Here is a 21,803-nt window from a genome sequence, read left to right on the forward strand (position 1 = left end):
TAGACCTCACAGCAGTGCTTGACATGGTTGATTATGAGCTCTTAGCTCACCGGCTTGCCAATGTGGGGATGTGTGTATCAGTCTCCCTCCAAGGTTGCGGTCAGAAGGTAGCTATCAGGGAAGAACAGTCATGTCACTGCCTACTCCCTCGTGGGGTGCCACAGGGTGCAATTTTCTTCCCAATGCTATTCAACATCTGCATGCACCCTCTTGGACAGCTGGTCAAGAGATATGGGCTGGGATGCCATCGGTACATTGATGAATCCCAGCTCTATCTGTTGATGGATGGCCAGCCAGATCCACCCTCAGCTTCACTGGCCAGATGGCTGGAAGCCATGATGGGATGGCTCTTACAGAACCACTTGCAACAAAACCCCATGAAGACAGAGGTCTTGCGGCTGAGGAAGAAAGGTCTGGGGAAGGCAGTATGTCTCCCCTGATTTGATGAAGTGCAACTAACATTCTCATGCTCTACTAGGAACCTAGGTGGTGACCTTTGATGCCCCCTTTTCAATCGAGGCACAGGTCACAAATGTAGCTTGCCAGATGATTTATTAACTGCATCAGTCACTGCTATTAGTACCCTACATGGCTTCAGAAGACTTGGCTACAGTGATCCAGGCAACAGTAATCTCCAGACTAGACTACTGTAACTCACACTATGCTGGGTTTCTCTTGACCCTGCTCTGGAAATTACAACAGAACATGGCTGCCCAAGTTCTTACAAGGACCCCATGGAGGACTCATATTTGACCTGTCTTCTAACAGCTGCAATTATTGTCAATGGAATTCTAGATCAGGTTCAAGGTGTTGTTTTTGACCTTAAAGGCCCTATACAATATCTCTCAATATGTTCCCCATAGAGCACTACACTCAGCAAATACCAACCTGTTGGTGATGTCTGGCCCCAAAGATGCCCACATGGCATTTACCAGAGTGGTGGAATGAGCTACCAGCTGAGATCTGGGTCCTGATAGAGCTGTCAACATTTTGCAGTGCCAGTAAAATGGCACTCTTTCGACAGGCCTATGGTTGAGGCCATGGTGGCCTAAATATCAAGTGGGCCTCCTTTTTCTCTTCATGTTCCCCCCCTTCTTCTTATGGGGGTATATATGTTAACATAGTGCAAGTAGAGGTGAGTAAGCGTTTGTATTGGATTTTATAATGTTTTAATGTTTAATGTACTTTTAACATTGTGGTTATTACATTGCTGTAAACTGCTCTGAGCCTGCTTGCAGAGAGGGACAGTATAAAAGTCAGATTATAAATAAATAAACAAGTTCTCCAGATCAACCCACATTGAAATGTATAGGTCTTGTGAATCTCTTGCTCATTTCTGTTAGAGATGCGCATGAAACCCTGATGGTGGATTTAGTCCTTTGTGATTCTTTTCTGAATCAACAGGAGTGAATACCCAGTCCTATTCCTAAGCAGAAAACTGATTGAGAAGGAATAGGATCCATCCCCATGGGAAAGGAATGTTTAGCAATTGTGGGGTCTATGCTATTTGAAGCCATATCTGTAGGGAAGAAAGTTAATCTTTTACACAGACCACTCTTCTCCATACTGGCTGGGAAATGTCAAGGAGGAAAATAGTACTTTATTAAGGTGAAGTATGACACTCTAGAGTTTAACTTTGACATTATCTGTATTAAAGGATGTGAACATGTTTTGCATTGATGATGCTGAAGCAGCATCCAAAAGCAAAAGGAAAAGAATAGTGACAAAAATAGTGTAAATATTATAACAAATCCTGGCCTATATGAAGAATATGCAAAATAGTAGCATTATTCAATGGGAGGCTGTGGAACTTCCACGAGAGGGTGGGGGAAGGAAAAGTCAAAATGGGTTATCACTTCAGATAGGACTTGGGGAAGCCATGGAAAAACATAGAAAACTATGTAGATATTAGTCAACAGATGAGGCTCTTCAGGGTACAAGAAAGAGACATCTATAGTACAGGAACGTAGGGCTCAGGGTCCAATTGGATGACAAGAATAGAACTATGTTACCTTAGGGAAATAGCGGGTTAAGGAGTTGTGAGGAGATTGAGTCAAGCAATTCCTATTTTAGTATGCTGAGATGCTTAAATTTAGGCAGAAGTTCCAAGTGAAATAATTAACTTTCTTGTTCTCTGGGTGGGTGGGGGGATTGCATTAACCTTTGGATATATGAAGCTGTGACTGTTCTAAAGCAGAGCTTCTACTATTCCTTTCTTTAAATAGCCAATAACTTGTTATATTCCTTGCCTTATCCACCAAATTCTAAGGAAGAGAAAATACACTTATTCCCTTTCTTGTGAAATGAAAATGTTAGTATGAATCACACTGGGGAGAAGGGAGATGGTGGAGAGAAATTAGTAGAAATTACCTCCAATTCACATTCTACTCCTCAACATCACAACTAAAATCAACTTGATCATTGCTGCTGGAAGGATTTGGGAAAGGGAGAGGTCTTCTCAATGACCATTTACACACTGGAGGTTTCATGCCAGGCTGCAGGCTGGAGTTTTAATCGTGACAGGTTGCCCCAACTCTTCCTGCACCCACACGGGGCAGCATTTGGCCCGGTGGGCCTCATCCGCTCCTGATTTGTGCTCATGCATGGGAGCTGGGGCAGTGAAGTTCCCAGTACATAAACGGTCAATGAAATTTTTTTCCCCCAGAAGTATAGCTAGCCCTGCTGTCATAGGATCAGTTCTCTATCCTTGCTGATAATTCCACCTTTGCTCAATTAGAGGATGTGCTTGTTTGCCTCTGGGGAGTCAATGAATGCCAAAATCGATTATGATGCTATATTCTCTCTTCACAGCTTCCCTAATACACTGTGCAGCACCATGTTATTTGTAAACATCGTGCACAAATGCAGTTTAAACAACACTGAAAAAAATCTTTAAACCAAGTCAATGTGCACAGCATATGGTATCCAATGAAGTCCATTAGTGATAAATAAAAAATAATTACATGCAGGTAAAAAAATAAAGAAAGAAGATGACATGTTACTGGCTAGATGCAAGTCTCAATATCCATAAATGTGAAAGATACCTTGCATTCATCTATTATGACAGAGTTGTGAGCTGTATAAACACATTGATTTGAACTGTTTTCCTTGTGATTTTTCAGGTCATCATAAATTGACTGAGTCTTCGTCATTTCAATATCTTCGTGTCCTTTGTGAAGGGCATCTAAGTTATCCAGTTCTGCCTTAGACAAGTGATAAACAATTCCAGCTCCAAATGAGTCTCCTACAACATTGACTGATGTTCTCATTCGGTCCCTGCAACAAAGAAAGAAAAAAAACACAAGATATGAAAATTTTGGAGCAATATCAGATTACAGTTTGAGTGTCTGGAAATCCAACTATGGGATGGAACAACAGAAAGATAAGAATTTAATAAAATTATGTCACAATGGGTTTTCTTTTTATTATATTCAAAATGTTTTAAAAATGTTAACAAAAGTTCTAGCAATTTGCATGGCTGTGATTCTGCTAATTAAAAATGACTGACCCTGCCACTCTACAATCCTTGATAAAGTTCTCTTTTTACAAAAAAATTAGAAAACAATGCAATGCAATTTAAAAATGGCAATACTTCAGAGTTATTTTATGCTTTGTAAAGGGCAACCAGATGGTAAAGTAGTGATATTGCTAGGGATTTTGTCCAATTAAAAATAGTTTTCTATTTCAGCTAGTACAGGTTGTGAATATATCCAAGCTCATGATAAAACAGCAAGTTAGTTCACAGAAAAATTCCAGAAACAACAACATGGTCGATTCATTAAGACCAACTAATCATCATGATATTAATGATGGAGCCAACGAACATAAAAACACTCCCCTGGGAGTAAGTCCCATTGAATAAAATGGGACTTACTTCCAAGTAGACCTTTTTGAGGTTTATTTCCTGAAAATATTCTGCATGATCTAGGATCATGGGATCCTATATGTTAAAAAGAAGAAGACACTATGTGAGATATAGTAAGGAAGAGTCAATAAACAGCATGCTGGATCCAACCCTTCATCTCCCCAGTGTGACACTAAACTTGCAATGATAACTCTTTTTCAACAATGACTTAAGAATAATCTGAATCAGTTACATGTCTGTTCATTCTAATCCATCCAAATTGAGTCCAATAGCACCTTTAAGACCAACAAAGATTTATTCCAAGTGTGAGCTTTCAAGTCTGAGGAAGAATGCATGCACTCAAAAGCTCACGCCTTGAATAAATCTTTGTTGGTCTTAAAAGTGCTATTGGACTCAATTTTTGTTGTGCTACTTCAGACCAATATGACTACCCACTTGAATCCATTCTGATCCATGTTTGTCAAGGTATAATTGGAGACCTTTCTGTGACATTTGCTAAGCTTGTCAGCATCCCCTTTGGAAAATACCCCCTTCTTGGCTATCCCTAATGGCACTGGATTAATTCCAGCTATTGGCAAATATCACTATTCTTTAAAATACCACTTCACATTGTGTTCTTTTTGGAGGAACTGCAAGATATTTAAAAACTTTCAATGATTTCCAAGTGAAAAGATTTCTATAGTTTTTTTCCTTCTAGAGAAATGATATAACAAAATATATCTAGCATGTTCTCCAGCTACGGATTTCTAGTTACAGAATTTGTAACCCAGGTCTCCAGCAATTTTGAACCAAGTCTAAGCATTGTAGCATAAAGGAACAGGGCAACGTCTGAACATCTGCTTTTTTTAACCTACTGATTTTCTAAGATAATGAGGGAGCCATTTTTGAAAGATTTTCATCATCTTGAGTTGAAAGGCCATGGATGTTATTAATCTAAGCAAATAACAAAGGAAGTCACATGATCAGTCGGCGTGTGTGTGATTCAGATTGACAAATAAAAAATATGGTCCATGGAAGGGATTATGGGACTGGAATCTGGATTTCTTGCCTTACGACAGCCATCTATTTATTTTGCAACATAGTGCTATCTTTAAAAGGATCACACTTTTCATAGCCATTTGACTTCAATTGCCTTTAGAGATATGTAATTCTATTTAGGATTCCACTGTGAATAAGAGTCAAATGTTGGAAATAAGGCCAAGAAATGCTGTGTGACTCAACTTGAAATAATTCTTAATTAAGATATGGAATGTTTTATTTTTCCACAAGGCATCATCAGGTCCTCTTTAGGCCTGAATTCCTCCCACCCACCCCAATTTGGGGTTACCTTGAGATTCTCCTGTTCTATCTATTAATCTTTTATGGAGATAATTGTCGTTACCTCAGTTCATCAATAGAACTGCTTTTTAGGACATATTTTTACCAAAACATTACCTTGTCTTATACTGAGAAGGACTGGATAACAAAAGAGTAAGCCCTTAGACCTGTCGTCTCTTCAATTTGCTACTGCTGGAAAATTATAATTTGACAGCCTGTCCATATAAACAGAGCTACTCTGTCAAGCCATATATTTTAAGATGACATTTCTTTGAAACAACAAACAGTCCCATGTACCCATTTAACATCCACCTACAGGCTGTAAGACTGTTTTATTCCAAGATAAACATTCATTCAAAATACAAATATGGACCCATGCCATGAGTCGCTTTGTTTTCCCTCTGCTTTAAGTCATAACTTTATAAATACTGTTGAAACACATAATACTAACTTTTCCTTTGTCAGCTCTACTGACAGTGTTGAGTCACACTGGTTTCCCTATACAACAGTGGTTTCTATATACCTAGTTGAAGACATTACATTTCAACATAGAGGATGCCACTCTGTACTGCAAAAAAGGCATACCTAGGGCATTTCTGCACCCGTTCAATGTAGCGAAATGCTTACCTAATGCAGTCGTTATATTATGGCCCCTACATATGACTTCACTAGCATCCATCATCTGGGCAGTAACTGGCTCACTACATCCTCCATTTTAAAGCACTAGTTAGGGAATCGCATAAAGTGGATTCACCAACTTATTTAGTGCTAGCTACCAGAGAGCAACCAGCAGGCAACCAGCAGAGGGAAGGTACAGAGGCTCAAATGCGTGAAAGGTGTCTGCCTTGTCCCACCCTCACACCCACCTCCCTATCCCTTGTTCCTGGGGATGGGAATTTCTATTTTAAAATGGCTAACTTCCTGGAGCAATTAATAGGTGGGCAAGCATGCAGGCAGTGCCAGGAATAATTTTTTTTTCAAACCTGTAACCCATAGTGTGCCTCTCTAAAGTTTTCTCCCTCCCACCAAATCAGGAACTAAATTAATTTTTAAAAGTATTAAAGGACTTGTGATCCCATGAGGCATCGCATTCAAAGAGCACTATGCATCTATGATTCTATGCATAGGCATTTCAATGGAGAAGTCTGATTTTAAAAAAAAGATTAGTGGGCATCGTGGGACCTTTAAAACATGGAGAAAGGGGATTGGTTGCTTGGATTGATTGACAGGCAGAAGTGAGTAGTGTATAAGGCACGTTGCTCTCTTCTGCCATTTCCAGCAGCAGATGTGGAGGGTAAGACATGTGAAAAGAAGGCAGACAAAGGTGAGACAGCAAATAGGTGAGGAGGCAAGCATAAGATGATTTAGCGCTACCCCATTCAGCTGGCATAACGCTATTTTTACCGATGTGCGGAAACTGAGCAAGAGATCTGTCACAGCCTGTACAAATAGAACAACGCATAGACTAGACTGCATGTGCAAATACATGGTTGCTGCCATACCTGTGAAATACAGACCTGGCATCTCTTTATAGTCAGGATTATAGATTCAGGTGGGTTGGCCTGAAGCAACAGAAAAAAATTTGAGTCAAGTGGCACCTTTTTGTTGGTCTTAAAGGTGCCACTGGACACAAACTGTGTCCAGTCAGGATTATGGTATACTTTCTTAGTCCATTGATGTGAAGATGCACATCTACAAAAGAGCCAGCATGGGGTAGTGGCTAAGAACAGCGACCTCTAATTGGAGAGCCAGGTTTGATTCCACACTCCTCCTCATGTAGCCACCTGGGTGACTTTGGACTAATCACAGTTCTGCTAGTGCTTTTCTCGAAGAGCTCTCAAGCCAACCTACCTCATAGGGAGAGGGAGAGGAAGAGGGGAGAGGAAAATAAGGCAATTGTAAGACTGTTTCAGGTAGTGAAAAGCAGACTATCAAAACCAACTCTTCTTCTGCAAAATAATGTCCTCATATGGAAAAAGTGGTTACAGAAAGCATACCTTTCTGAAGTCCCCCCCACCCCAATCAGGAATTAGACTAATTTTTAAAAGACTCAAGACTTGTGATTCTATAAGGGGTGGCATTCAAAAAGCACATAGGCATTTAAACAGAAGTATTAATAAGAAAAATTGGCAGGCATCGTGGGACCTTTAAAAATAGGAGAAAGGGGATTGGCTGTTCCAATTTCCCAGAATGCGCTGGTGCAGAGATGTTTTCCAGTTGCACAAATCATGATACTGAATTGAGGGTTCTTGTCTAGAGGTCTTCATTGTGATGGGAATTGAAATATCGGTAAATAAGAACTCACATGGTCACTACTATAAGAAAGACCAAAGAAACAATATTATCAATTTTACTTACAAGAGCCAATCTACAGCAACAAGTAAGCTGATGTCCTGTGTGGGAAGACCCACTGCAGTGAGGATGAGAAGCATGGTAACCAGTCCTGCACTGGGTATACTGGCAGCACCAACACTTGCAAGGGTGGCTGTCAAACTGTAAGATTAAAAACATTTGCTTGTTAAAAAAAGAGATTTCTGTTAACATTTCTTCTACCAATACACATATGGGGTTGGGTTTGTGATCCATATTGAAGTCTACAGAAATAAAACTATTTAACATTAATTCAGTATGGTATAAAAAGGTAAAGGTATCCCCTGTGCAAGCACCGAGTCATGTCTGACCCCTGGGGTGACGCCCTCTAGCTTTTTCATGGCAGACTCAATATGGGGTGGTTTGCCAGTGCCTTCCCCAGTCAAGCTGGGTACTCATTTTACTGACCTTGGAAGGATGGAAGGCTGAGTCAACCTTGAACCGGCTGCTGGGATTGAACTCCCAGCCTCATGGGCAAAGCTTTCAGACAGCTGCCTTACCACTCTCCGCCACAAGAGGCTCAAAGTATGGTACTATAGTACTATATATAATATAGTATAATACCTAGGCTTCTGGTTGAGCTTTGCCTATGGTTCCTGATTAACATACTGGATTGTTTAAATCACAAAATAATATTAATTATAGAAAATATTTTTGTTTCCAGCTGTGGTATACCATGGGCAGGGCAGTGGGAACAATCCTCCCTGGGTTTTAGGCAATAAGAGCTGCCTCCATCCCAGAGGAAGGCCTCCCTCCACATTTCAGAGAGCCTGGCTGCTGGGCCTTGGCTTCTAGTTCACAAATGGCATTTAGTATATATGTTTCCTCTCCCACCCATTAGTGAGGATGAAAAAACCATCCCAAGCAAACGCTGCACCAGTGATGGGCACAGAAGATTTCAGCCTATGCATTGGCATACAACTTTTGTTTCTTTCTCACATGCATGTGCAACAGAAGGCTTGGCTCTAAAGACGGAAAAAACACAAAGAACTTGGGGGTAAAGCAGGAAGAAACTAAAAGCCACTCTGCACAACGACCAATGTTGCTGAATGTTTGCAGTATGCAGAAACGCTATATTTAATAGTTGAATTTTGTCATTCCGCACACCTTCAATTCTAGCGGAATATTGAAGTCCCAGTAGCGGTCTATTCATTCCCCACAGGTTTCCGGTCTCACCGGAATCACAATAAAGGAGGCAATATTTTTCTGCGCTTCTTCCTGCCCCTGGCCATCAATCAAACAGAACAACCAATGAACTGTTGTGTTCGTGCTCCCGAAAAGCCCCTTTCCTTTAAAAAACTGTTTTTTAAAAACCTGAAAACATCAGTAGCAATGAATATTTGTTCATTCAATGTCTCAGAAAGACCTTTTTCGCTGGCGTAGGAGCTGGCGTTTACATGCTCTTCAAGTAAAAAAAAAATTTAAATCCCCCCCCCCCGATGGGTGCAATTTCTGGCAGAAATTACGGGCAGTGTCAAACGGGGGACTGTATTGTGCTCGAAAACTTTAAAGACATTGCAGAAGGGAGCTTTGTTTTACTGTTAGGCACTTCTATGGAGGGACTTCAGCCAAAGAATCCTTGCTTATTCGTTGCTTTTGCCGGCTTAAGGGGGGGAAATGGCGATCGCATCTCCGGAAGCTCGGGGGCGAGAGCTAGGCAGGGACATTCTTTCTACCACTATTTTGAGAACACACAAATGTGTGTTGCGGCTTGTGCTCAGAAGCGTAGCGTTTTTTTCTGGGGGAATCCATTTTTCTGGATTTCCCCCTAAGCACTATAAAATTCTGATTGTTGCTGGAGTTTGGCAGGAGTTTTGCGGTTTGTTTACGAGGTCATGCGGAACATAAAATTAATAGCATTTACAAAAGGTAAGACTTCGGCTACATTTAAGTTGTGCGGAATGGCCCTAGGCATTTACTGACAGTCCCTGGTAGGAATGCACTCTAAAAATAAGGCTGCACTTTTACAATTAGTGGCTTATCTTTCACAAGAGAATGATTAGTGAAAATAATTTTGTTTTATCGAGAGGGAGTGTCAAAAAAACAATCTGCTCTGTGTATCAAATATACTAGGCATGCCACCAGTAAGCACTTAGTTTTTAATCAAGACAAAAGCAAAATGAGTAATTAAAGCTAGCTTAATCAAAATGGTTTCCATTTAACTGCGTTGTAACAAATGATAATCAAGTCATGTTTACAATCTCCTATTGCAGAACATGAAACTCACCTGACAGTTACTATCTGTCCACCATCCAACACAACTCCATTCATCTGTGCTATGAAGATAGCAGCCACTGCTTCATAAAGGGCAGTCCCATCCATGTTAATGGTGGCTCCCACGGGTAAAACAAATCTTGTCACACGCTTATCAATGCCCAAGTTTTCTTCAAGGCAGCGGAAGGTAACTGGTAATGTACCAGCACTGATGATTCAAGAAACAGGAGAAAGGAGTAGGTAAGTAGGTAGAGGGAAGTTATATATTAATTTCTTACTTCTCTTTCTGCCAAACAAAACTTGTCCTGCCACCTAGTCCTGCCTTGCCTATATTGACCAATAATAAATAATATTGTGATAATTTCCCCTAGAGCCTCAGGCTTATCTAGCACAAAATTCCTACAAGATTTGTGATTTATGCAGAAACTAGCAAGAAAGCACATTGCAAGCAGGAATGCAATGGGTGCTAGGACACCGGGAGGTGCAGATCTTTCTCTATGTGTGTGTGTCTCTCTCTCTCGCTGCCTGTCTCTCCCATGTGTCTCGCAACAGGAGCCATAGCAGGTAATTAGGGCCCCTTCTTAGGAGGAAAGCAGGGCTGATCAGCAGCTTGGGGCAGCTCTCTCTGTCTCTGCCTCCCTCACAGCAGGAGCAATAGGAGGGAATGAGGGCTCGTGTTTGGTCTGGCAGGGCTCTGTGTGTCTCTCTCTGTCTCTGGTATGGCTGAGAGGAACGTGGCTAGCGTCCAGGGAGGGCGGGAGGGAGCTGTAGGGGCAGGGCCAATCAGGGTGCAGCCAGTGTTGCTGGTTGCACCCTGATTGGCCCTATTCCAACTTGGACAGCTAGACACATTCCACCCCCCCCCCCCAGGCTGTTTCACAAATATTTAGATGAACCATGGATAAGGATTCATTAGCCAGCCAAACGTATACATTTTCTAGTACCATTTATTTCAGTTGAGGAAGAAATTGTGCCTCTATCTCTAAAATAAAAAAAAAATTCATTTTGTTGGATCACATCGATATATTGTTCTTCTTTTGAGAAAACAATCTAGAAGAGGTCAAAATTTACAGAATCCATGTATCCAGCCTTCCATTTGCAATTACCCTGACTTTTGAAAGGAAGAAGAAAGCACTGTTTTCAGTCATGGTTGAAATCTTCAGAGGGTGGAAGTACCAGTTCTTAAACCCCCAAGAGGACATACCTGGGATTCACCAAATATGAGTGAAGATCACTCAAAAGAGTGTCTGAAATTTAAACTTCTCTATGTATCTTATGGTAAGAAGAAATGTGGCATGGTATAGATTTCAGAAGTTTCAGCAGTTAGAAAGAAGACCCCACACAAAGGAAAGCAATGGCAATTCACTTGCCTTGAAAGTCCTTTGCGAGGGTCAACATCAGTTGAATGTGACCTGACAGTACTTTACACACACACACACACACACACATGCATACATCCTGTGTATCACTATATATTCCCCTCACAGCTCAAGCAGCTTGTTAAGAAAAGTTCCTCATGGTGTTTCCATTGTAACCTTCAAAGAAGAGCTGACAGGGAAGCACAGCTCTACCTTGAGCAAGCATGTTGCTACATGGTGCTCTCAGTGGGTCGAACCAGTGCTGAAAAAAAAATTATGCTTAATTCTAGATGCTTCTCTGATTTGAATCGACATATGCTCAATTACCCACCAATGTCAAGCAAAAACACGATAAAGAAGAATGCATAATTTATGGAACTTATTGCTACAATATGCAATTATGATTCATTTATGACTTTGAAAGGATATTAGGAAGAAATATTGAGCCAGCCCATAAAGAGCTGTTGAGCATAGAATTTCTATTCTCAAAAGCAGTAAGCAACTGGATACTAATTGCTGGGGCAACAGGAGGGGAGAACTATTGTCCATTTGCCCTGCTTGAGGTTTCCTAGGAAACATTTAGCTGGCCACAAACTGTTGCAAGATTTGCATGAACCTTTAGTCAATTAAGGCTCTTTCAAGAATATAGTCTATTGAGCCAATGAAAGTGCGCAGGCTAAGCCCAGCCTTTTTGTTACTTGAAATGGCATCCCTAAACTGAGAAGCTCCTCATCTCCCAGATGTGCTGTTCTTTGACTTAAGGCTAACTTGAACCCCATAAAACAGTAGAAAACAGGCTGGCTGGATGTCAAACAGTAAAATACTAAACAGAACAACAGCTATTCAGTGTTGTTGTGAACCTTGTGCAAGAAAACCCCAATGGGGAAGAAAAGCCCCAAGTTGTTAACTAGTTCCAGTTGCCATAGGAACAAGCTAACTGAGAGGAGAGGTCAGCTCAGACAGACCCCAATAAAAGCAGAAGTGAAAAGAGTAAAAAGATAAGTGGTTGCTGGGGGAAGAAACTGGAAACATAATGAGGCTCTAGGTTACCACTGGGTTCTGTCAGAAAAGCTGAATAAAGAATCATGTCTGAAAATCAGGACAGAGATCTTGGCCTCACAAGCTTTTAGTAATGGAGGCCAGGAAAAGTCAGGAGCTACAATGGTGCTGAAGAGAAGCACTAAACAGAGTGAAACAGCTACAAAGGGACCATCATGGTGAGGCTACCAGCTCATAAGAATTTATTTGCTTCTGAGGGGAAGATTGCCTGATGAGCCCAAAAGTTGCCATAGTAATGATCAAAGTGAACTAGATGTGCTCATGGATTCATGTGCAATGAGTCAAAGAAGCTGGGAAGAAATGGGACTATAGATCCTATTGACTGATTTATACCATACTAGATTTAAAGCCCATTTTACCCAGAGATAAAATGGGCGCTAGCAGGGGGGAAGTTAGGGGCGCGGGGAATTGTTGCCAGGTGTGGGTGGCATTGCCGCGGCCTCCAGTGTGTGCCAGGTAGACGTACCTGGCAGAGGCTCTCCGTGATTGGCGGCGGCCGTTCTTGGGCGTCTCTAGTGGGCTGGCCAGTCTAGGAGGCCAGCCGGGCATCAGGGTGATGGTGGCGACAGAGAGTGGATGGCGAGCAGAGCTGCAAGCGTAGCCGCAGTGCGGCTGCGGTGCCACAGGCGCGGTGCGCCAGGCGCTGCAGGACCGGCGGGCCAGGCGCTGCAGGGGCGGTGGCCCAGCGGTGGCAAGGCAGGCTCATGGTTCGCGGCGGAGTGGCTCGGCGTCGTAGGAGCGCCACGTGGCGTTGGTCGGTGTTTTGCAGCAGCAGCGGCCTGGAAGGCCGGGGACAGGCCAGGGCTGGTCGCGGGTGTGGGGGGAGGGATGGGGACGGGCGTTCGTTCACGGGGTGGGAAGGGTGCGGCGTGGCCCAGCCGGGGACGTTGGTTGGGGGAAGGGGTGCGAAGGAGGCGAGTGGCGTTGGCCGTGGAGGGGGGTTCGCGGCGATGGCGGGAAGGGCAGTGGCTGGGTGGAGGGAAAGCATGTTTCCCGAAGTCCAGCCTTATGGGGTGAGCCTCCTCCCCAGCATCCATCCGGCAAGGATGGCGGCTTGGGAGGACTGCAGAGTTTGCGGCGAGGCCTCCAGGAGACGAGCCAAGTGGCCACTTGGCCCGATTGGCCCTCTCCGAGTTTTTACCCTGGACATGTCCCGCCCTAACTCCTCCCTAACAGCCCTACTCAATTATTTATGCCGCGGCACCCTGCACCGCGGGGCGGTTTAAAGATTTACCTAAAAGAAAGATAACCTTCCTTCTCAGTAAAAATGTAAAATATAAAAAAGGGTTTTAAAGATTACTGTGCATGAATATAAGTTGGCCCCTCATCTGCAAGAAAATACAGGGCCATGTTAGATACTGATTAGCTAGTAATAATGATTAATAATACTATGTAAGGAGGTACTTTCTGAGAAAGCAATCCTAAGCAGCTCTGTTCAGAATGCTAGGCAGTTTTATTCAGTGGGGCCTCTTCCCAGGGAATGTTTTTAGAAGTGCATTGAGAATCTGTATATTGGTGCTTGCTCATCCAAACTGATTTTTTAAACCCCAAATAAAACAATTTATGTTTCTAAAAGCATCCGGAAACTTCTTGCTTTCTGGTTGAAATATATGCAAGATCTGAACAGCCATCTGCTTAAGTATAATAAATAAGGTATTACTATAAAATTCAATCCCTTGTTAACTTTATAGTATTTATAGTATTTCGTATTGAGTACCTTGACGCAGTGCCCAGAGCAGTAATCCATGCTTGGAAGATGCCAGCAAAGAATGAGAAGGGATTTTTCCTTGTTACAACAAAGTACAATAAAGGTAAGAAGATCCCTCCGTGGATGACAAGGCCTATGATCACAGTTACCATGTACATGCCTAGCTGTCTAGCGACTACTTCCAAGTCCTTGATCGCAATGATTTTCCCACAGATGAGACAGGCAATGCCAAATGGAGAATACCTAAAGCGGATAGAAAGTAACCAGTTTAAAGGACAAAAGAATGTCACCACAGAGGTATCTGACTCAACAAAACATAATCTAACATGAAAATCTAACATGAAAACATAATCTAACATGAAAATCCAAAAGAAAGAAAATTTATAAAAGCATCCCTTCATGTTGTCTAAAGTGGCTTCTTACTCATCATTGACAGCTAAGTGTATAGCTATATTTTACACTTGTGTCTCCCTTAGCCAGCTTGGTGTAGTGGTCAAGAGCGGCAGCCTCTACTCTGAAGAGCCAAGTTTAATTCCCCACTCCTCCACTTGCAGCCAGCTGGGTGATCTAGGGTTACACATGGTCCTGATAGTTCTGTTATCACAGAGCAGTCCTGTGAGAGCTCTCTCAGCCCCATCTATGTCTTGACTGTTGTCAAGAGAGGAAGGGAAGGCAATTTTAAATCACTTTGGCCAATTCTGCATGGGTCGAAAAGGCCTTGAGAGCAGTCATAGGGAAGCAGGGCAAATCCCGGCTTTTATATGATGTTGCCGCCAGGCTGCCACCCTCCCAGGCCCGATGCAGATCAGGCTCTAGAAGCCCTAGGCTAACGGAAGGCGGAGTTTTCTGAGTTCCCTTATTCCACTGTGGAGTGATTCACCCAGCCCATGTGGACAGGGCCCAGAGGGGGCAAAAATGTCCCAGTTGGCTTTGCAGTGCTTTGTTGGACAATGGGGCAGACAGGGGCATTTATTTTTAACTTTCAGGAAGAAATAATGCCGGCCTCCTCTGTGGATGAACTAATCTGCTGCTGCTTTGTTTCCTGGAGGAACACATTTCAGTGAAACACCAGGTATCTGCAGTTCCATAGCAATGCACCAACGGCAGCCTACCATGGCTGCTGCCATGCGAAATGGGCCTTTGAGACTCTTTGGGGTGATGAAAAGCTGGGTTTAAAACCCAACTCTTCTTCTTAGAATTACAGTTCCAAATGAGGATTACAAACTTTAAAGGGATAAGCCAGCCCTAAATTCCTTGATTATCTGATGAACACCATGAAAGTACTGTCCCAAAAGCAGCATGATCAGAGCTCTGGTGTTCTCATGGAAGAAAACAGTAGAAGGAGTTCTGAGAACTGGTTTTCTACCACAATTTACAGCTCCATCTAGGCAGTCAGAAGGGTTGCCTGGCTGTCTCAGGCAAATTAATTGCTTATACCTAAAGCAGACAGTTGTATTACAGGGTATGCAGACTTCTTGCTTGATGGCAACCCTAATATATCCCTGACCTCATCTTTGGACACACCTCTCCTAAGTGTTAGACAAGTGGGCATTCACTGAAGAAGTCTTCGTTCTAGCAATATAGAATCATGATTTACGCCAATAAAAGTTTTATGATTCTATAGAATCATAGAATCATAGAGTTGGAAGGAGCTATATAGGCCATCTAGTTCAACTCCCTGCTCAATGCAGGACCAGTCTGATTCTCCCATGAAATATACAAATGACTAATTTACTAAATAGCCTTTATTAGCATTAACATATATCTAAATATGTGTATACTCTTAAGCATTTGACAGAGTCATTTTTAGTATTGTTGGCTGCCAATTTTTATTTCTAGCTGATTTTCTAAAAATTGCTATTCTGTTTTGTTATTTTTATTTATTGCTTATGATTTTCTGTCTATTACTCACCTATAAAGCTTTTTTAGTGGAAAGGCGTGGAGAGTTTTTTAGATTAAATACATAGGTTTTTGTTTATAAGCATCATATATACAGCACCTATTAGAGTTAATTCAAAATTTGTATTAAAAAATGAGTTTCCTTGAGATATAGTGGCTTGCTTCATTGATAAGAAACATAAAACAGAATATTAAAGATGCAAAGAGAATCCCCAATTAAAGTAGTGGGAAAAGAAGGGCAGATCTTTCAGGATCTACCAACAAGTCTGTTAAGAAAAAGGAAAGATTTTGATTTTTATGACAGATACAACAAAAGAAGGAAATAAAATACCATTTGCATTAAGGCTATACCTATTAATAAGAAGGCAAATAATTAAAAGAGAAGAACATACCAGGCCATTGACTAAAGAATTACAAGTGGAGAATTCTCATAAAGGAACTGAAAGAAAATCTTCAAATAATACAAAGCAAAATTCACCTAAGATTCCAATAAAAAGATAACTGAAAGAAGACGTTTTAGAAAGAACCTCTGTTTTCCCCCTGATCTTTCAATAAACTGCCCAGTTATCTCCCAGAAACATCAATAACTGAGTTGCACTTACCTGTAGCAGTTGTTGATCAATGTCATGTGCAGACACACTGGACTGCACAGGCTGGCCATGGAGAATAATTTCTAACTTTAAAGCTTTACAATACGACATCCTGTCCTAAAACAGAGCCTTGCATGCATGGGTGCTCCAAGGGCGGGACACCCCTATTCCCTCAGTCCCTTCCAAGCCACCTCAAACTGTCACTAGCTAGAGGCACTTGGGACCAAACAGTTCCATGAACCCGAGTACAATTAACTGTGCACCAATCCTGAAAAAACTCAATACCCAAATGACATAATAAGGTAGGAAGGACACACAAACCACTAATGAACAACAGTTAAAGGTAAGTGTAACTTTGTTTTCATCTTTTGTCTTGCTGTTCAGCCCCAAATTGGGACTCTAGTGAGCTCCTCACCAGAGGAAATGGTTACTCAGAAACTGCAATATCACTTTCCCAAATTCTGCCTCTCTTCTAACCTGGTGATCCAGAGCATTTTGCTTTATAAAGGCATCCTCAGATGACCATGTACTTGCCCTGCAAACTTCAAGCAATGGAACCCACCAAATAAAGGTGGTAAAAGAACTTTGCACATGTTGAATCTGCTTTAATCTCCAAGGCACCTCTAATGCCTACTACTCTGTGAGCAGCACAAATAACAAAAAACATCTATCTTTGTGTCACTTGACTTTGTGTCTACTGGTCTTTTCCTCCACACCTACTTCTAATGCAGAGAAAGCACTCCACAGTTTGGATGGTTGTAGGGTACTTCTTTATTATTGAGGACAAAATCATTCAGGAAATCAAATTCACATTTCATTTGTCACTGAGGCCCCTGGGAGGCCCCGCAGACTATATCAAGATAGGTGTGCATCCTAGCGCTCGTTCCTTCCCTAGGTGCAACAGGCTTTGCCTCTAGTAATGCCATAAGAGCCAACCTAATCCAGCCAACTTTAAACAAATACCAGAGTCTCCTTTCAATAATTAAGAAACTTCTCATTGATTGAAACCATCAAATGACTTGGACACTGAGAAATTTTGTGCAGCTGCCATTAAACTGCATGGTATTTATATGAGCCAGAAAGTTTCTCCTTTAACTGAATAACATGCTGATATTTAGCCAAAGCTTTTCAGTGATGAGTTTTAACCCCAACATGTTTTATACTTTTGACAAGAGAAAAAGGCTGTTGCACCCAGGGAAATAACGGGTGCTAGGATGCAAACCTGCACTGTAGCCTTCCTGGGGGCTCACTGAATTGCAAAAGCTCCTGCTTACCTCTGAACTTTTGAGGCTCTGCCTCCAAACATTCCTGAGCCAGGAGTCACCAACCTCCAGGTGCAGCCTGGAAATCTCCTGGAATTGGACTATAGAGATCAGCTCCCCAGGGGAAAATGGCTGTTTTGGAGGGGGAACTCTGCAATGACAACTCATCTCCAGGCTCCTGATGAAAGGACTTGCTTGGGAGAGGGGAACTCTGTGGCAGAGAGGTTACAGGATGGGAGAGGCTGGGACTGGCAGGTCATTTCCAGGAAACAGAGATCAGTCCCCCTGGAGAAAAGCCCTAGCTTTGGATCCCATGGAGGTGCAGGGATGCCAGACTCCAGGTGGGAAACAAAGAGAAATGCTGAGTCGTGGTAATTGCTAATACAAATTTAAATCATTAAAATGATTCATAAACATGTCACAGTTTCTTCCTTCAATGAAAATATTTAATTGATAGCAAAATTTGCTTGAAGAAATGAAAACCTTTCAGTCTCTACATTCTTCAGTTCAGTTCAGTATCATAGTAAATCAAAAACTGTTGTATGTACAACCAAACATGAAAATATTGGTTGGCAAAGAACTTAAAGAGTGTTTCTCAATTATTGCCTCAATGTCAGCTTGTCTCAACTTTTTTTTACCATTGAGGAACACCTGAAATATTGTTCAGGCTTTGAGAAACCCCAGAAGTGGGATCTTCAGATCCCAGCTGGAGGCTAGCATCCCTGTCATTGTTCAGGGATGCCAGCCTCCAGGTGGGATGTGGAGAACCCCAAGAATGAAAGATGCTATCCAGACTGCAGAGATCAGTTCTGCTGGAGGAGGTAAATAGGAAATACCTGAGTGTCTCCCTCCTTGGGTTGCTCTGAGAAGCCATTGGCCAGAAGATCCAAATATAAAGGAAAAGAATCCCATAACAGTCAATGAGCAAGTCAAAAAAGACTTCATCGTCCTCCTGCAGTAGCTTCTGCCTGTGCTCTAGTTATATCTCTTTAAGGCAATAGCAATTCATAAAGCTTGGCATAGTGGTTAAGAGCAGCAGTTTCTAATGTGGTGAGCTGGATTTGATTCTCTCCTCCTCCACATTCTGGATGACCTTGGGCCAACTGAGTGACCTTGGCCTAGTCACAGTCCTGTTAGAAACTGTTCTCACAGAGCAGGTTCTGTCAGAGCTCTCTCAGCCTTACCTATCTCACAGGTTATCTGTTGTGGGAAGAGGAAGGGAAGGTTATTATAAGCCAATCTGAGTTGCTTTGGACAGTGAAAAGCAGGATATAAAATCCAACTCTTCTTCTACTGAGAAGGTGCAACTGGGAAGGTGCTACCCAGAGGGCCTAAAGGGGGGCTGTTTCTGGGCCTCCTGCAGCCCAATTCTCCTCCCCATGTCCTCTGAGTTGATGTGGCCAGGATGCCATGGCAACTTACAGGAAGTGGGGCATGCTCTCAGCCTGCTTCCTCTTCACCCAAAATATTTCTGAAATTGGCAGGAAGTTGGAGATGGAGAGCTGGCCCTCTTATTAGCCCTGTTTAAATGTTTTTTATTACATAGTTTCTATTTTTCTTGTCTAAGAATGACTGGCATTATGCTATATATAATAATACATTAATTCAATTCAATTCAAACTTCATTGACTGCCAGCGATTCCACAAAAGTGAACTCACCATACCACCCTGTAACCTATCAGGTGAGAAGGGACTCTTGCCAACACTGAAGTGAGGATGGAAACGATAAACAGGAGGGAGATGATAGGACTTTTCCAGATTTATTGTCAAGCCCAATGCCAACCAATACTTTTAGAAATTCAGGTGAGTGGAAAACGTACAACCAGTCATCCAAGGACAAAAAGACAGACTCTCCAAAGGATATAATGGAGGGATGGGGACACCCTCTTCGGGAGCTACTAGAAGTTGACCCCTTGGACCAATAATTATGGAATTTGGAGAGGAGTCAAGGAAGAGTCTCCCAGAACTACCCTGAAGGTTGGAGGCTCTACCTCAAACCCCCACTCCCCCCAGGCCCCGGGAAATGGGGGAATGCCAAAATTCCCATTATAGTCTATCGTAGAATCATAGAGTTGGAAGGGGCCATATAGGCCATCTAGTCCAACCCCCTGCTCAATGCAGGATCAGCCCTAAGCATCCTAAAGCATCCAAGAAAAGTGTGTATCCAACTTTTGCTTGAAGACTGCCAGTGAGGGGGAGCTCACCACCTCCTTAGGCAGCCTATTCCACTGCTGAACTACTCTGACTGTGAAATTATTTTTCCTGATATCTAGCCTATATCGTTGTACTTGAAGTTTAAACCCATTACTGCGTGTCCTCTCCTCTGCAGCCAACAGAAACAGCATCCTGCCCTCCTCCAAGTGACAACCTTTCAAATACTTAAAGAGGGCTATCATGTCCCCTCTCAACCTCCTTTTCTCCAGGCTGAACATTCCCAAGTCCCTCAACCTATCTTCATAGGGCTTGGTCCCTTGGCCCCAGATCATCTTCGTCGCTCTCCTCTGTACTCTTTCAATTTTATCTACGTCCTTCTTGAAGTGAGGCCTTCAGAACTGCACACAGTACTCCAAGTGTGGTCTGACCAGTGCCGTATACAATGGGACTATGACATCTTGTGATTTTGATGTGATGCCTCTGTTGATACAGCCCAAAATGGCATTTGCCTTTTTTACCGCTGCATCACACTGCCTGCTCATGTTTAGTTTACAATCCACAAGTACCCCAAGGTCTCGTTCACACACAGTGTTACCTAGAAGCGTATCCCCCATCCAGTAGGCATGCTTTTCATTTTTCTCACCCATTTTTCTCACTTTACACTTATCTTTATTAAACTGCATCTTGTTCTCATTTGCCCATTTTTCTATGGCACCATAGACTTTCATGGGCGCTGAAGCCCAGGTGGCTACATTGGGCCCTTAGTCCTTTGATTGGGCGGGAGGGAGGAGAATCATTTCTGATTGTGGGGAGAAAACTTTAAAGAGGCATGCTTTGTGTGACAACTTGGGAAAGAATTATTTTTTGCTTTGCCTGCATGCTTGAATGCCTATTCATTACTCCAGGCAGTTTGCTTTAAAAAAATCCAATCCCCAGGAGAAGGGAGAGGAAGGCAGGTGTGAGGGTGGGACACTGGAGGAGATAGCACTTTTTCACCTCCATACATTTCTTTACCTTGTGGACTTCTGGTTGCTCTCCTGTAGTTTGTGCTATTAAGTTTGGGGAATCCACCTTATATGATTCCCCAGCAAACACTTTAAAATGGAGGATGTAGCTAGCGGTTTAAATCTTGGATGCTGGATGTTGGCAACATCATGAGAAATACCAAAAAATGTAGTGTCTTCACCAGGTAAGCATTTCACTATAGTTATGGCTTGCGGAAAAGCCCTGAGAAAAAACTGAACAGTTAAAAATGTTTGGAACCTCTTCAACTGCCTTTTTAACCAACAGCTCCTCCAAATGGATCTGTAATTCAGGAAAAGGGTTATCTAATGCTCTGGAACGGTGGTGACAGTTGTGGTATTCTACAAATTCCAACCTAAACCCTGAAGTAATGAGTGACAGAACTTAATCATCATTAGTTACATTGCACCATTCCTTTAAAAATGGGGATAACCAATCACTGTCTTCCATAGTATGGGGTCCTGGATCTCATTTATGGAACAGAGACTGGAAAAGATGAGGTGGAGGATACTGGATTTCCTGCTTTGGCTGCTGCTACTGGGCTCCATAGAATAGTTTTGGAAAGATGTAAGGCTTTAGAGGGAACCGTTGCCTCTGGCTAGGTAGAACAGGGAATGAACTCAGTGACCTGGCTGTCTGGTGGTTCTTCTTGAGAGTCAAGATGTACTCCTAAATTCCCTAGGTGGACTCAACGCTCTATGCAAGTGCGGCAATGAAACAGGAACTGAGGGGAAAGGGGTATCCCATCCTCAGAGCACATGATGCAAAAGACAGGTACCCTAGTATAGAACTTTAAAGTTAGAAATTGTTCTCCATGGCCGGACTGTGGCTGTGCAATGTGGGGATGCACAGTCCCAATGTGGGGATGCACAGTAAGACAGAAGATTAACTGTTATCTGTAGGCCTCTCACAGATTTCTTCAGGTGCCATGCAGTCTACTTTCTGAAAAATTCACTGGGTATAATCCTTGTAAAAAGAGTTCAC

At 42.5% G+C, this 21,803-nt stretch overlaps 1 protein-coding gene across 1 annotated transcript in view; it reads right to left on the minus strand.

Annotated features, from left to right (window-relative positions):
• SLC1A2 (solute carrier family 1 member 2) overlaps positions 1-21,803 on the minus strand; it is a 134,555-nt gene that overhangs the window by 12,961 nt on the left and 99,791 nt on the right. Inside the window, exons 7-10 of the mRNA XM_077322175.1 lie at positions 13,901-14,134; positions 9,780-9,974; positions 7,541-7,675; positions 3,045-3,276 (exon numbers count right to left, since the gene is read on the minus strand). Of these exons, the coding sequence (XP_077178290.1) occupies positions 3,045-3,276; positions 7,541-7,675; positions 9,780-9,974; positions 13,901-14,134 (796 nt within the window). The remainder of the gene's footprint in view (positions 1-3,044; positions 3,277-7,540; positions 7,676-9,779; positions 9,975-13,900; positions 14,135-21,803) is intronic.

This window comes from Paroedura picta, chromosome 2, assembly GCF_049243985.1.
Source record: "Paroedura picta isolate Pp20150507F chromosome 2, Ppicta_v3.0, whole genome shotgun sequence".
In the NCBI taxonomy this organism is placed as follows: Eukaryota; Metazoa; Chordata; class Lepidosauria; order Squamata; family Gekkonidae; genus Paroedura; species Paroedura picta.